The following is a 15237-nucleotide window of genomic DNA, read 5'->3' as shown; positions in this document are numbered from 1 at the left end:
GGTTCAAACTGTCATGGAGAGATCAGAGAGTAAAGTTAAAATCAGTTAGGAAGTTGGTGGTGAAATAACTACACAAGTCTCGTCTGTGACGTCTTGAGAATTTCTTTATTTGGACAAAATACACAAGCCAAAAATACATAATACCGTCATCAAAAACTTCTCTGAAAATAAAACTAAAAAGGTGTCAAAACAAAAAAAAACAAAAAAACAGTTCTGACAGATTAGAAAGTGCATCAGTGAAGTGAAACAAAGTGATCATTTTTTAAGAGGAAAAAAATAATCACAGAGTGTTTATGTTGAGTCCTGTGGTGTCAGGACTTTAATCTCAGTGTTCTCACATGAAATGTTTTTAAGTTCAGTCGACTTGGGACAAACTCGACTTCAGAGGAAGAACGAGCTGCATGAATGACAACAACGGCAGCAGTGGAACAGGTGATCGTGGATTCACAGGTAACAGCAGGTTTTCTCTCGCTCTTGCTGTTCAGTAAGAAAATAATTCACAATCAAAATTAACACACACACACACACACGAAATAAAACCAGTCTTTTACAACAAATGTCATGCAGATGCAACCGGACAGAGAGACTTTCTGAACGTCGCCTTGCCGGGACGTCACATTTCCCTCAAAAAGTCTCCAAATCAAGTCTTTGGTTGGATGTGAAGGATCTGCTTCGATTTGATTTGATGGCGTTTTTAAAAACATTTTAATGTCCACGCAAAAATATCGGCTGTAGGCAGCTTCGGGAAGTTTGCTTATTCGCCTTCTTAAGAGTTACGAGGAGACTGATGCCGCCCTCGTGTCTGTCCGTTAAATATAAATATGTGAAACTACTACTTACTTTTAAAGTATATCAGCCTTTAAAAATCAAAAACCCCTGCAGAAGGAACACTGGAGTGGAGATTTCTGTTTTTCAAGCCAGAGCCATAAAAACATTGAGGAAATAATTTGTTTAAATGTGGTTTATGGCATAAACATCAGACATGATCCAAAGAAGAAGAAAAAAAATCAGTTCCCTTAAAGTTTAAAAGAGAAGGTTGCATGAAAAAAAAAAATTATTCTTAAAAACAAAACAAAAAGAAATAACTACTGATCTAAAACTGACCTGAAAATTGACTTTAAAAAAAATTTTTTTTTTTTTTTTGGCAAGATATACAGTGTCATATTTTTCTAAAATGACTGCCTCCTCCATCTCATTAGTTAATCCGTGCCCTGAAACAATGAAGTGTTTCAAAACCGGCTCCATGAAATCTTACAAACAAGACAGTGTTACCGAAATACTTGACTGAAGTTGTCAAATTTTCTCCAACGTACAAGTTTGCGTTTTTCTGTGCGTTTGAAACTGACAGTCGCGCCTTTTTTAAAATAAACTCGCTATGAAATGTGAAACATGAGCACACTGATGAATTAAAGCACAGGGAGGAGGAGGAGGAGGACGACGACGACAACAGTTAAGAAAGAGACGGCGTGGAAAGTGATGACTATTCATTTGAATTTCATGAATGGAAAAAGAAGCATTAACACTCCTCCCAGTTTAGACAGATGCACTGAGATGACAAGTGTGTACGTCTGGTATTGGCGACGCCGCTCCTGAAATGCCTGTGAGTGTTTATCTGAGTCTTGTCTGCCGTGTCAGTAGAGAACCCTTCCATTAGATGATTCCTAAATTAAACTCGGATGGAGGTTTAAACTGACGCCCCGCCGCGAACTAAGGACTCTTAGAAATCATCTCCTGATGACGTGTCTTTTTACAAAAATATTTTTTTCCTCCCACTGCTTCCTAAGACTCTTAACTCGTGTGCACCAGTCGTGACCAGTTGTGTCGCATTCTTTGCCACTTATTTACTGTTTATGAGCTCATGTGATTCCTCCGTCTCTCTGAGGGTGTGTTACCAAAATATTTTGTCCAAATTGGCATTGAGTTAGTTGACCTTTCCTCTAAAGCCACCATTGTGTGACTGGTTGCCTGCTTTCACTGTATAAGAACATTTCCGTTCTACATCTAGTACAAAGTTAACTGTGAAAGAAATGGCTGGGGGGTGGTTTTTCTGGTCTTGGTCTCCATCTCTTTTCTAGGCACTCGTCGTGTTTTCTGTTGGACTGCCTGTTCATGAAGTTTGATTTTCGGTAGGTGGCACCTTTTTTTTTTTTTTTTAAATATAATCAATGAGGACATTTCTTGCCGTTCACTACCCTGGTTCTCTCCCCCCCCCCCCCCCATTTACTTCCAGGTACGATCACATTACTCTTGCATCCTATGAATATTCACGTCTATCGAAGCCTGCGCACAAGACGAATCTCAAACGCGGGTTTCCCTGTTTGGCTGCGATCTCCAGCCAACTCCTAGCGACTCGCAGGTGAGAATTTATCGTGTCATTTTTGGGGGGCTGCGTGCAGTTAAGTTGAACCGAACGGCGATGTGACCATACCTTCACTGTCTAACAGAGGGTTTTTTTTGGTTTGTTTGTTTTTTTTTGGCTGCATTTGATTGGTCCTCATCAGCTTGTACAGGTGGAAGTTATGAAGTAAACCCCGCTGACGTCCTCGATCACTACGCTTAGCCTGTTTAAAATCATTTACATACATCGTCAGAGACAAATAGAAGACATAACGACGACTGAATGTACTGTATTTATTTACTGTTAACCCTGAACGTCGTTTTCCAGGAGCTCATTAGGCCAAAAACATTCAGTGGAGAGTTAATTAACAGCTAATTAATTGCTGATTTTGATTTATTTAGTAAAAATGCCCCAAAAATAAAATGTGATTTTTAGATTCAATAATTTGCTTTAGTTTTTTTTCATTTTTTAAATTTACCAACTTTGAGTTTTTTCGCTGTTAATAAAATGTGGGAACTTGTGAAGCACGTGTCACTATATTTAATAGTTTCTTGACTACATGATTCATTGAAGAAATACTGTTGCTTCATCGATAATGGAAATAACCTCTTGAAAAGTTAGTACTGTCCATCTTTTGACATTGTAAATGTTAATAGCTTAAATTTATCAGGTTTATCACTTTCTCAACCATCTGAGTGCCACCTTTTTTTTTTTTTTTTTTTAGTGATAAACTTAAAATTTCCACCTTCAGACAAATTCTTGAGGACCATGCGAATGCACCAACAAGCACAACCAGACACCCTGTACTTGGACGAGTAAATGGAAAATGTTCTGTTAACTGGCCGGTGTTTGGTGACCTTTTATTCTATGGTTCCCATATTTTCCAGCTAATTTACTGGAAACGTTGCTCAGAACTTCCTATAAATTAGCTTGTATTTAGCTGTAAGACAGAGGGATATTTCCAAGTAAGTCCTGTGCTATTTTGTAGTAATTATAAGGGGAAATGGAGAAAGTGTTTAGTTGCCACTGATATTAAGCACCTGCTCATTATTTTCAAGTTTTTAAGAAAAAGATTTAGGAAACTACGTAATAAGTAAATGAAAAATTGTTAAACAGACGTCAATATCAGAGTTTTCTAGAGAAACTAACAAATTCTTAATTTAGATTCTTCATGGCTTTGAGCTTCCACATATTATAGATGCGCTTGGTAACCAGTACATATTAAATGAATTGTCGTTTATGATGCATATTGGTTTAATATTGGTATTTCTGCTGTACTGGAAATGCTTTAGTTTTGTGTTTCAAAGTGATGATGTTGAACAAATAAAAACACACCACACTCCATATTGTAAAACTTAAAAAACATCATCTCCACAGACCAGGGACTCTGTCCGGCACATTTTGTATCTGATTAAGACTTTTTGTTCATCTTGTTGACCACCGTTTATAAACTATTTTTCACTTGCCTACTACATCATTTCCTTGTTTTTGTAAACTTGGGCACTGAATAACTGTAGCAACTAACACCTTCCCCATTTCCCGTCCAATCGGTAACAAATGGTGCGGGATTTTCTGGGAAATGTCACTGTGATTCACAGCTAAATTACCGGCTAATTTTTAGGATATCATGAGGAAAGTCTCCAGGAACTTAGCTGGAAAATACACGACCTTATTTGAAATAATGTGTTACCGATGTTCTGAACAGAGAGAACCGACAAACTCACTGAACAGCAGCCCAAACAGAAAGCTTTAAAAGGTGGGTGCTGCACCCAGAGAGGCCTCTCGTCTCCACAGCAACCCACCTATTCCCTACCACCCCACCTGATCCCTTGTCCATCCATCTGCAAAAGTGACTGGCTCAGGAGGCCCGAAAACAAGGCAACAACAGCAGGAAAGGCTGAATACGAAATACAATACAGCCCCTCGTCCTCCGTCTCCTCGTCTTTCGCCTGCTCTTCTTACTTCATCGTCTGTCGGAGTCTGCTGAGCCGCCAGCTGTGGCTGCTAAACATCTGTCGTGGGTCGAATTTGTACCTGAGAAAACAAAGGACAGATTCATTCATGCTTGTGTATTAGACTGTTTTTTAAGTTCTGTAGAAGCCCAACAAATACTTTCTAACGTGGATTTAACATGAGTTTGTGTCTTTTTAGCATGAAAGTTTTTGGTTAACACTTTATTTCACAGTTCCATAATTTTATAATAATTTCAAAGGAGTTTCCTTGGAAAGAACATCTGTCACAAATTGTAGGGAACATAGAGACTGTGTTCTTTCACCATTAACTTAAATAATTTATAATGTGTCATAGACAGTATGTCAGTCAGTGCACAGGAGGTCAGACGAACATGCTAAAATGTTAAATTCGTCTAGTTAGGCATATAATTAAATATTTATGTAGAATTTCTAATAATGAAAAAAATTAATGAATATTTACCTAGGTTTAAATGGAGCTTTTCTTTCAACGATAATTTTTTATTCTCTTTATAATTAGCACCAAAGAATATTTCTTGGAAATCAATAGTTAATTATTCTGAAATGATGGACCTCTAAAATAAGTGTCAACCAAGCTTCCGTTTGGCTCAGTTTTTGTTAAAATTGGCTATTAAAAAAAAAAAACATCTGGGAATTTAGAAGTGTGTATAGCAGATTAGGATAAAACAAAAGGGTGATTGTAAATTAGATTGGCTGTAGCTTAGCCATTTCTGGTTTTTCCATTTAACAGCTCATTTGCAATTTCTCTGTATTTTTTCCTCACTGTTTATAACCTGAAGATTGTCTTAACTGTGCTCATCACAAGTGGACCTTGTTTGCATGTAAACTGTTTAAATCAGCAGGAGGAATTCTCCACGCAGAAGTATAGAGCCGTCGAGCGCTGGTCAGGCTCAATCAATCGAGAGTCAAAAATTAAGACAAATTTAGCTCTGACTCAACTTAAAAGTAAGATTTTTATTTAAGCTTTTTTCTGCTGCATATTTTTGTACTGTGGACAGAGCTGAGTTTTTTTTTTTTTTGCTGTGCAGCAGACTCATTTTTTTTTATCCTACACTTAATCACTGTCTCGCTGCAGCAGGAACCAACACATTTCAGATGTGTGGGGGAGGGATTTTTGGGCAAAAGTCAGACCTGCTGCTCTTAAAAGTTAAATCAGACTTTTTCGGCACCGAAACAGACCTTGGGTTGTACACGCCGGGTGTCCGACATGACTGCCCGGAGCAGGACTGCAGCATCATCAGCCGGTGGTTCATCTTCTCCAGGAAGTCCTGGCCGATGCTGTCTGCGATGTTGGTCAACTGGTAGGGGTCCGCTGTCACGTTGTAGACTTCTACAAACACCTGCAGGGGGATGCGCATAGACTGTCTGCTGTCAAACTGTAGACCCGGATGAACCGAACACAGATAAAGGGGCATTCATTGCTGTCTGTGTCAGAGTGTCATTCTTGAAACCACCATCAGATGGCACAAAAGCACAGTTTGTTTTTGTTTTTGTTTTTTCTTTTTTAAACCCGCACACTGTGGCTTCAAGTTAGACAAATAGTAACGGCACACTGAAGCATTCCTAACACTGCCAGGTTACAACAAATAATAAGAGCCAGAAGGTAAACACCAACAGAAGCAGTTTTAATGTCTTTCCCCCAGTACCTGGTTGTCGTCAAACTCGCAGTACTGCAGGTTGGCAGAAGGGGCGACAGTCCGCACGCAGGCGTAGGTGTTGTTGTACGAGTCCTCACACACACAGTCTGGGAAACACTCCTAAAGAAACAGAAGAGGGAAAGTGAATTATGTGGTTTTTTTTTCTGCTCTCTCTCTACAGATGACAGTTATAGTTTAATCTCCCCCCGTCCCTTCGTACCGACACTCCGGGTCCCAGCAAAGGGCAGGCGGGGTCGGACATGTTGCTTCCCTCCCCTTCATACTCCACCAGGATATCTGTTCTCCAGCTGCTGCTGTTCATCTTCCCCTCCTGGTGACACACACACACACACACACACACACACACACACACACACACACACACACACACACACACACACACACACACACACACACACACACACACACACACACACACACACACACACAAGCGATTGAACAGCGTCTACAGAGAACTGCTTGAGACCAATACACATCTCACCGATCAGCAAACTCAGTGTGGGGCTCATCATTTTCATATTTTATGTAATAAATAAAATAATCAATAATCTGGCAATTAATATTTTTCGTTATTTCAACTGGTGTTAAATTGGATTTTAAAACAAGGGAATGATATAAAAATCTGTTTTAACTCATCTGAAAATGAGTTAAAACAGTTATTATAAGAAAAATGTGTTTTTTCTTGTTACGGTCTCTTTAAAACACATGTACTAAGCCGTAACTAGGTGTAGTATCTGGATAACAACATGACTCACTGCCTCTGAAAACTCCCAGCCCTTGAGAAATGCTATTTAAACCAGGCGTTACACCAAGTGAGGTATGATTTTGCAAATGTACGACCTATTTCTCTGCCCATGTTTAATCAGAAACTGTTTTTTTTTGTGGAGACTGAGGAGAAATTTCTGATATCATGTTTTTCCAGTTTGAAAATCATCTAATCAGGAGTATGAAGGGTTTATGTTTATGACTGAGTGAGGGAGAGAGTCGTCAATCACTGTATAGACAGCTTTACGTTATTAAGCCTTCACAGAATAAATTAAATGAACATTTTGGGCTACAAGCACGACTACGTCGCCCTGTCCCTGTGATGACATTAGGTCTTCAATTATGTAGATGAACTGTCTGTTTTGTATTAGTCATAAATTAAAAATGAAAAATTAGCTGAGCGATCTCACCATGATGGGCAGGAAGGACATGCCGTCCATCTGCGTCTTGCTGATGTTGTAGCCGGCGATGTCCAGGATGGTTGGACCGAGGTCGACGTTCGCCACCAGCATCTGACAACATGACGGATTCAGTTTAGCTCAGGTCAACAAAAGACTGCAGGGAGGCAGAGAGACGGGGCAGAATAACAACACAGCAGAAAGGATGGACTCTCTCTGGAGGGCTTGATGCATGTAAAGAAAAAACAAACAAACCTACAGAAACATGTTCTCTATAAAGGATGCGTTGCTCCCTTTTTCGGTCACATTAATATAAAGTTCCTTCCCTTTATCTCTGGATTTTGGATTTTGGCAGACTTAGGTCTTTTTGTGTAACTAATATCTTGTCAATTGCATAAATGTACGTAAAATGTATTATCAGTGTGTATTTCCCGAACAGTAACTCAAGTGACTCAGGTGTCCTGTTAGTTTCATGTTATTTTGCGCCTCTGATATATGGCAACAACCCCCTTATTTATAGATTTAGTAAAATTATGAATACAACTTATAATTTCAGCTTCATCAAAAATAAAGCCAATACTTAGTCGACTAGGCCTCAACAAGAGATCAAGATAAACTGTCGCTGACCTCGTCACCGTCCTCGTGTTTTTGTTCTGCGTTTCAGCTTCTCGGTTCAGTTTAAAAAGCTATTAAAAACATTGATTGTCGCAATAGTTTCGTAATAGTAAATGTAAGAATAAGCTCTTTTCTAAAATACATCAGTCCATGATATATATACAGTTCCATCACTTAAATACTTCTCAGCCCATCACAGACTGCCTATAACTGACAGATACACCAGCAGAGAATCACAGTCTACTTTCTAATTTCACTGGCACATCAAAGATACAATCTTGTGGTCTAATCTTAGTTACAATAATTAGGTGCAGTGCGAAGCTTGCAGGTACAACAGGTGGGAGCATGTTTGTTTGTACCTGGCTGGTCTGGTTGGGCTTGATATTTGGTCCTCGAACCATTAGAGGAACCTTGATGTCAAACTCGTAGAGCTGCCTCTTATCCAGAGGAAGAGAGAACTGACCTGAACGGGATTTAAAAAAAAAAAGAAAAAGCGTGAGAGGATGAAAACAAAGAACCAGAGAGCACATACCTCCATGAAGGCTGCACAATCCTCTTAATGTATTACTTTAATAACAGAAAACTTTTTGGATTTTTTAAATTCTATATCTGGATCTGTGTTAATATTCATGAGACATATGTACACATGCAGAAGCTAAAGTGTTTTTCAAAAAATGCCCTGTCTCACAATGTTTAAATCCTTTCTAAATTTAATTTAATTTAATTTAATTTAATTCAAATCTGTTAAAGTTTTACATTTTCCTGACAACTAATTAGAGAAACATGAGCAAAGAGTCTTCTCCTCGGTAGAGGTAAAGGTGGCAGACAGATGTTGGAAGCACGACATGAAAATGCCCGTGTGTCCCCACATGCATGTACATACCAGTGTGGTACCCGTTGTCAGAGGTGAAGAAGATGTAGGTGTTGTCCAGTTCACCTCTGAACTCCAACCTCTTCACTATTTTCTCCACCAGGTCGTCCACTGACAACAGAGTTCGCCACCTACAGGTCAGGATGAACAACGAGAAACCTGCAGTGACACTTTATTTTTCACTAAACAAGTGTCAAAATGTGTGTGGGGGGGGGGGTTACTACTTTGGTGTCAACCTGCTGCAAAACAACATGTAAACAGGTATCATACTTCATGAAAAGGTCAAATTAATTTAGCCATAAACTACTTTGTTTACAAGCAGAGAAGAGTATGGATTTGTTTTGGCAAGAAAAGCTTTAAGATATCTTGAGGGAATTGAGGAAAAATAAGTAAAACTCTGGACTATCAACAAATAAAAGCATCGTAAGAAAGATGAAAAGTAGGAGAAGGGAGAAGAGGGATGACAGGAAGGAGATGACGATGATGAAGAAAAAGATGACCAAAGAGAAAGCAGAGGAAGAGAGAGAAAAGAAAGAGGAAGGTGAGAAGGTGAAGAGACTGACCGTTTCCTGAAGGCATCATCCAGAAACTGAATGGAGGAGTTGGCCATGGGGGTTTTAGCCTGTCTGATCAACCAGTGTTTGTCCTGAAGAAAGAAAGAAAAGTAGGAACAAAAATATTCCCAAAGTCATCCTGAGGAACGAGCTCCGCAAAGCAAAGGGCTCACTGCACCGGAAACACCTGTTTTGTATACTTGTTCAAAAGATTCAGAGGGAATACTTTAAAAAGGTTGATGCAACAGGTGCTACCTTCCCATGGACGTTGAAGTTGGGGTCTCTGGGAGCCTTGGTGGTGTTGAAGCTGTCTTGGTACTGAGGGGCTGCTGTCCAGGGGGAGTGGGGGGCCGGCGTGGACACCATCATGAAGAACGGCTGGAAGCTGGATTTATACTGCAGGAAGTTGAGAGACATGTTGGCCTGAGAGAGAGAGAGCGAGAGAGAGAGAGAGAGTGCGAGAGGGGGGACACAGAGCGTTGCATCAATACTGAAATCTGAACATGATCATTTGCAGTTTGGAGGTAGTTAAATGTAATTTATGAGTAGTCCTTTCTAGTGTTTCTCACCAGTACGTCTGTCAGGTAGTCTTTGCTGTAGTCTGCTCCATGTTTCTGAGCCTTCCCATTCACTGACAGTGTGTAGTTGTAGTATTTAGAGTTCTTCTCCTGGAAAACACACAGGACAGTGTTATATGATGCCATAAAATACTCTTATCTTCTGAGCATAAACTGCTCAGAAGATAAAAAGGTTTTTATTTATACAGGATCCCCCAGGGCACGGAGAGACTTATTGCTTGCATATAAGAAAACAGTAGCACATACTTGTTGGGTTTAATTTAACGGTACGATGTGGAAGAGTGAAGACGATGGTTCTCCAATATGTCATATAAACCATGTGCTGTACATGGACTTCTGTATTTTCTCATACGTCCACGTACGCTTTTAAAACTTCAGGGTGTATACTCAAATGTTACAAAGTGCATTTTATCAGCATTGTGTAGTTGTCAAAGATGATAGTTCATTACAGATCAGCAACACATCCAATCAATCAATCAATCAACCAACCAATCAGTGACAACTGTGAGGTTTTTGGTGAACTATGAGCTTACAACAGCTTCATAACCAATAAATAAAAAATTGAGAAAATTTATAAAGACAAAGATTTGGTCAAAGTAACTGTTACTGATGTTTTACTCTAATCAAAGGGTATGAATTAAAACATGAGAAGGCCTGAATTTAGAATACTTTTTTTTTTTCTGACAACATGTTAAGTTTACATTACTTACTACATGATTATGAAGCCCTGCACTAAATGAAAGAGGAGGCTGACTGACTGAGGGATGAAGTTACACCATTGGTCGGCCGGCCGAGTGTTGGAGTTTTCCCATTGGCTGTAAATGAATTGGTGCAAAATGTTTCTATTTCGTCATCAGGGTGGCGCTTACAGGCAGTGTTGCCAAATTAGCATCTTTGTTGCTACATTTACCAACTTTTCAAACCCCTTTTCTTCACAAAAGCACCTAGCTTTTTTTTTTTTTTAGACAAACCTTATCTATGTCAACTTATATAGACGTGAATGAGTTTCTAACTTTGATTAATCATTTGACAGGTAAGTATAGCCGAAAAATCACAGCAAATCAATTGTCTCTAACTTATGTGTGTGGTGATTTTTTTCAGACGACGTCAAGTTTATAAAATCAGGATTTTAGCAGGGCAGAGCAGCAGCTTGGGAAATGGCTTAGAAGTGACTGCTGGTGAACATGTCGTCTTAATGGGCTGCGTTTCAGTCAGTGTTTCATAAATGTTCCGTTGTCTGACAACAGAAACAGAAAAACATGTAAAAGTGAACAGCTTTATGTGAATTCAGCTGCATTAAAATACTGTTTCTGTGAGCACAGAGAGCAGGACAGAAGCAAACAGATAAAGGGCGGTCCAGCCGCATACCAGGTTTTTGACCTAGTCTTGTTTCCATACAAACAAGTAGCAGTCTACTTATCACTGCGTGTCTGCCATTCGATTCATGCATTTTCTGAAATTAATTCAGCAGATCAAAAGTGTTGCAAATTTCAAATCGATCACGGTCACATGAACTGACACATAATCCAGGATGTAGGCTTTCAAATCAGTGCTCTCTATGCTACACGGTAGCTGTTTTGACATAGTGTCCACTCTCTCTAAATCAGGTTTGTTTAAAGAGATAGTGAAGCTGAAACAGGTAAAAGAGGGATCATATGGTGCTGGGAGGATTTATTGCTTTACCAGCAGTAAAGTAAAAAACCCCATTCAATACACCAACTCTGCAAAAAAAAAAAAACACGTAACCTACAGGAATCTCTCTCGGTCATGATAAGCTGTCAGGGCATGAGACCTGTGTTTACTCAGTAAGAAATGCTAAAGATAAACTAGTCTGCACCACAGTCATATTCTTCACATGACCTCCGTAAACCAGTCAGAGACTTGCTGTAAATTCAAGAAAATCTAGTTTTAGCCATTCTATTAGTCAGGCTCCTTCTGCAGAGCGCTTCCAGCCATATGACCACATAACCTTAGACTCAGATCACCGCTCTGAAGCAGTTACCAAAAAAAAAAAAAAAAAACAACTTAATTTCCCACACATTTATGTAATATTAAACAATATATGTACAATGTGCAGAAAATTGTTCAGACAATACAAAGCTTTAAAAGCTCGTTCTGACATTTTTTGCTGAATTCTGAGATACTTTTTTATTTTTATTTGATTTGATCATTTTCATACCCCCCCCCCCAAAAAAATGATTCATCTCTCCCCCACTTTTATTTTATTAATTAAAAGGTTGGCTAAGACTCTGACTTAACATTTAGACCATCGTGGGATACTAAATCTGTCCACTCAAATCCAGTATAATGATGATAAGAAATGTTAAAAATATCCCACAAATAATCAGTATAGTACGCATGAATTCTGCAACAAAGACCAGTAAAAGACAATAACAGCCCAAAAATATCGATCTGACCCTCATGCAAGTGGAATGTCTTTGGTTTGTCCACTCGTGACTTACTGTATTAACACAGATGTACAATAGCGAAGAGAAATATTAAATAATAAATAATTGTTTTGAAACAAGCTGAGCTGGATTTGAATCAGTAAGAGGTTTGGGTTTTTCAATGACAGGACCAGTTCATTCAGTCCAAAACTATTGATTGGTGTCAGACAGGAAGGAGCCTCAGAGTAAATGTGTGGCTTAAAGGTTAAATATGTGAACTTTGAGTCTTACCAGTCCGACCCAGTAGGTCCAGCCTGGAGGAACATGCTCCACTCCACCAGCCTCTGAGTGGCCATACTGAAACACACAGTCAAACAGTCAAATACAAATTATTTAATGACATATACACAGATTATGATAAATATGATAATAAGTTGATCCCCAGGAAAATGATTTTAGCTCCTTTCGTTCTTCAGATAACTGCTGGTTTCCCTTGTTCACCAATTAAAAATAAAAGTACTAGGAGAACAAAGGAGACCAACCCTGTTCTAAAGTCAAATGAGGACATTGATCTTTATTAGTCAACTCAAATTTATAGAAAATATTAAGTGTATGCACTATATTCTGCTCATTTAACGATTCTCCCAACAGAAAAACACCAGGCTGCAGACAGGAGAAAAGGCTGCAATTATACAAATATGGAGTCCCACCATCCCACACCTGGTTGAGGTATTTCCCAGCGAAGAAGGTCTGGTAGCCTGCGAAGGCCTTCAGTAGGGCAGGGAAGGTTTGGGCCTCCTCGCTCTTCTGCCAGGCTTTGCTGCTGCAGTTTCCCTCTAAGGTGTTGTTGATGACGTGGTGGTTGTGGGGGTATTTCCCCGTGAGGATGCTGGCTCGACTGGGGCAGCACAGCGGGCTGGCAACAAACTGATGGAGGAGGAAAAAAAAAAAAAAAAGTCAGCAGAATGAAGGAGCAGGGCACAACAGAGACAGAAAATGGCTGTTTTAAGACACATTTTTTTCAAACAATGTGAGTGATGACAGTGAGGGGCGAAGATACTTACTGCATTTGTGAATGATATGCCTGCACCTCCAATGAGTTTTTTCGTCTTGTTAAGTGGACTCTAGAAGGAAAAGACAAAAACACGATTTAGGGATGAAGCTGCATTTCTCTGTCTTACTGCCTCCATGACTAAGCTGGTTCTTTATGAAGAGAGCCTGCTGCATCATTACCTAACGTGGAAACATGATGGCATCTCATTTAAAGGAATATAAAGAATACTATTTTGTAAATAACTAAACTCTGTGTTGTGATGAATACTGTATAGAAGCACGAATTTCATGCTTTTAGGGGGAAAAAAAATGGCGTAACATTTATTAATCAGTGTAATTGGAAGTAAAGCATTTAAAACAGAATTCATCTATTGCACCTCTTTTAAATAACTTTGAATGGTTTTTGATTGGAAGCTGAACATAGTCAATACTGTGCGCAGATATTCAATACTTGAAAATTCCTTAGAAGTCGTGACAGCTGTACAAGCCACCAGTCTGTATACACCTTAAATTGCCACATTTTTTCAGTGGCATTCGGGTAGGTCAGGGGTTGCAGAAGGAGGGAGGGTGTGTACCGGAAAAACTGTGGGAGCAGATTGGAGCAGGTGATAAGGATGCTGACTCTGTGAGATGCCTAAATGATGTGTCCAACCAGGAATGTGAGCGGTCAGCTCAATCGAACTGGACTGAATGTCAAATTAAGACCAAGTAGTAATCAAAACATTTCCCCATGACATGTCTACAAAATAGGTGTAAACACAGTGTCACGACTCTTAAATAAGATGCTAAGTAATAAACAACATGCAATAAAAGCCCTAAATTGATCAAATTCACTGACCAGACCCCCGATAGCGATGTCCAGGTCGTCAGTGAGGATCAAAACAATGTTTGGTCTCCGGTATGATTTGGCCAACACCCCGCTGCTCAGGTTGCTCCACAGCGTGACGCAGATTAGGAGACAACTCAGTAGCGTCGGCCGACAGGAGCGATTTGGGCCCATTTTCATAATTCACTCATAAACCGCTGAAGTCTGTCCGTCTCTTCCCTCAGCCCTGTGCCCTAGAACGGCGTGAAATGTTGTTACTGGGCAGGCAGCACCGCAGGAAAAACAAGACACAGACTCGGCCCTGTTTCTGTTTGAGACAACACTTCCCCCTTTCCTGGTCACGTGCTCGTCGGCTACGGAAGCCCGAATCAGCTGATTTGAAGACGGGATGACGCCCCCAGCATGACTGAGGTGTAGAAGTAACTGTTAATTTAAAGTCTAATAAAGAATATTACTTTTGTTTTTCCATTGCTGTTTATTTGAACTTTTTTTCTGCATTGTTTTATTTTTGTTTTTCTGTTTATAATATATATATATGTGTATGTGTATGTGTATATGTATGTATATATGTATGTATGTATGTGTATATGTATGTATATGTATGCGTATGTATGTATATGTATATGTATGTATGTATATATATGTATATGTATATGTATGTATGTATATATATGTATATATATGTGTATATGTATATATATGTGTATATGTATATATATGTATATATATATGTGTATATGTATATATATGTGTATATATGTATATATATGTATATATATGTGTATATGTATATATATATGTGTATATGTATAAGTTTGTAAAAATGTAGGTACTAATTTAAAATTGGGCTTTCTCAAAAAAAAATAAAAAACCCCACAATAAATAGCAAAGTTTTTGTTAAATATTTGAGAAATGCCTATGGTTTTGTACAATATTAAAAATTATAATTCAAACTCAATTTTCAAATTTTATAAAAGCATGATGGATAAATCAGTCGGGCCGATATATGAGCTAATATTAGCTTAGTGCAGATGTATTGTATTAGCTAGTAAAAGCAACAACTAATTGCAGTAGAATATATGAAATGTTTGAAGTAATTTAGAAACATGCCACTAGAGATTACTAGCAGAGTTTATTTTTCAACTCTTAAAATTAAATCATACGTTTTATCATGGCCACAATTCTTTAAAAAAACCAATTCAA

At 38.8% G+C, this 15237-nt stretch overlaps 1 protein-coding gene across 1 annotated transcript; it reads right to left on the bottom strand.

Annotated features, from left to right (window-relative positions):
* Positions 1-3041: 3041 nt before the first annotated feature.
* On the bottom strand, positions 3042-14417 carry gnsa (glucosamine (N-acetyl)-6-sulfatase a). The gene is made up of 14 exons (XM_040141699.1): positions 14047-14417; positions 13220-13279; positions 12876-13082; positions 12447-12512; positions 9760-9858; positions 9446-9613; positions 9200-9282; positions 8649-8767; positions 8125-8228; positions 7163-7264; positions 6187-6297; positions 5976-6086; positions 5509-5669; positions 3042-4372 (listed from the first exon to the last, which is right to left on the bottom strand). The coding sequence occupies exons 1-14, from the start codon at positions 14212-14214 to the stop codon at positions 4297-4299; spliced, it is 1635 nt and encodes a 544-aa protein (XP_039997633.1). The 5' UTR covers positions 14215-14417; the 3' UTR covers positions 3042-4296.
* Between the last annotated feature and the right edge of the window lie 820 nt (positions 14418-15237).

This window comes from Xiphias gladius, chromosome 2 (genome assembly GCF_016859285.1).
Source record: "Xiphias gladius isolate SHS-SW01 ecotype Sanya breed wild chromosome 2, ASM1685928v1, whole genome shotgun sequence".
In the NCBI taxonomy this organism is placed as follows: Eukaryota; Metazoa; Chordata; class Actinopteri; order Istiophoriformes; family Xiphiidae; genus Xiphias; species Xiphias gladius.
The sequence above is the reverse complement of the archived record's forward strand: the minus strand, read 5'-3'. Positions and strand labels throughout refer to the sequence as shown.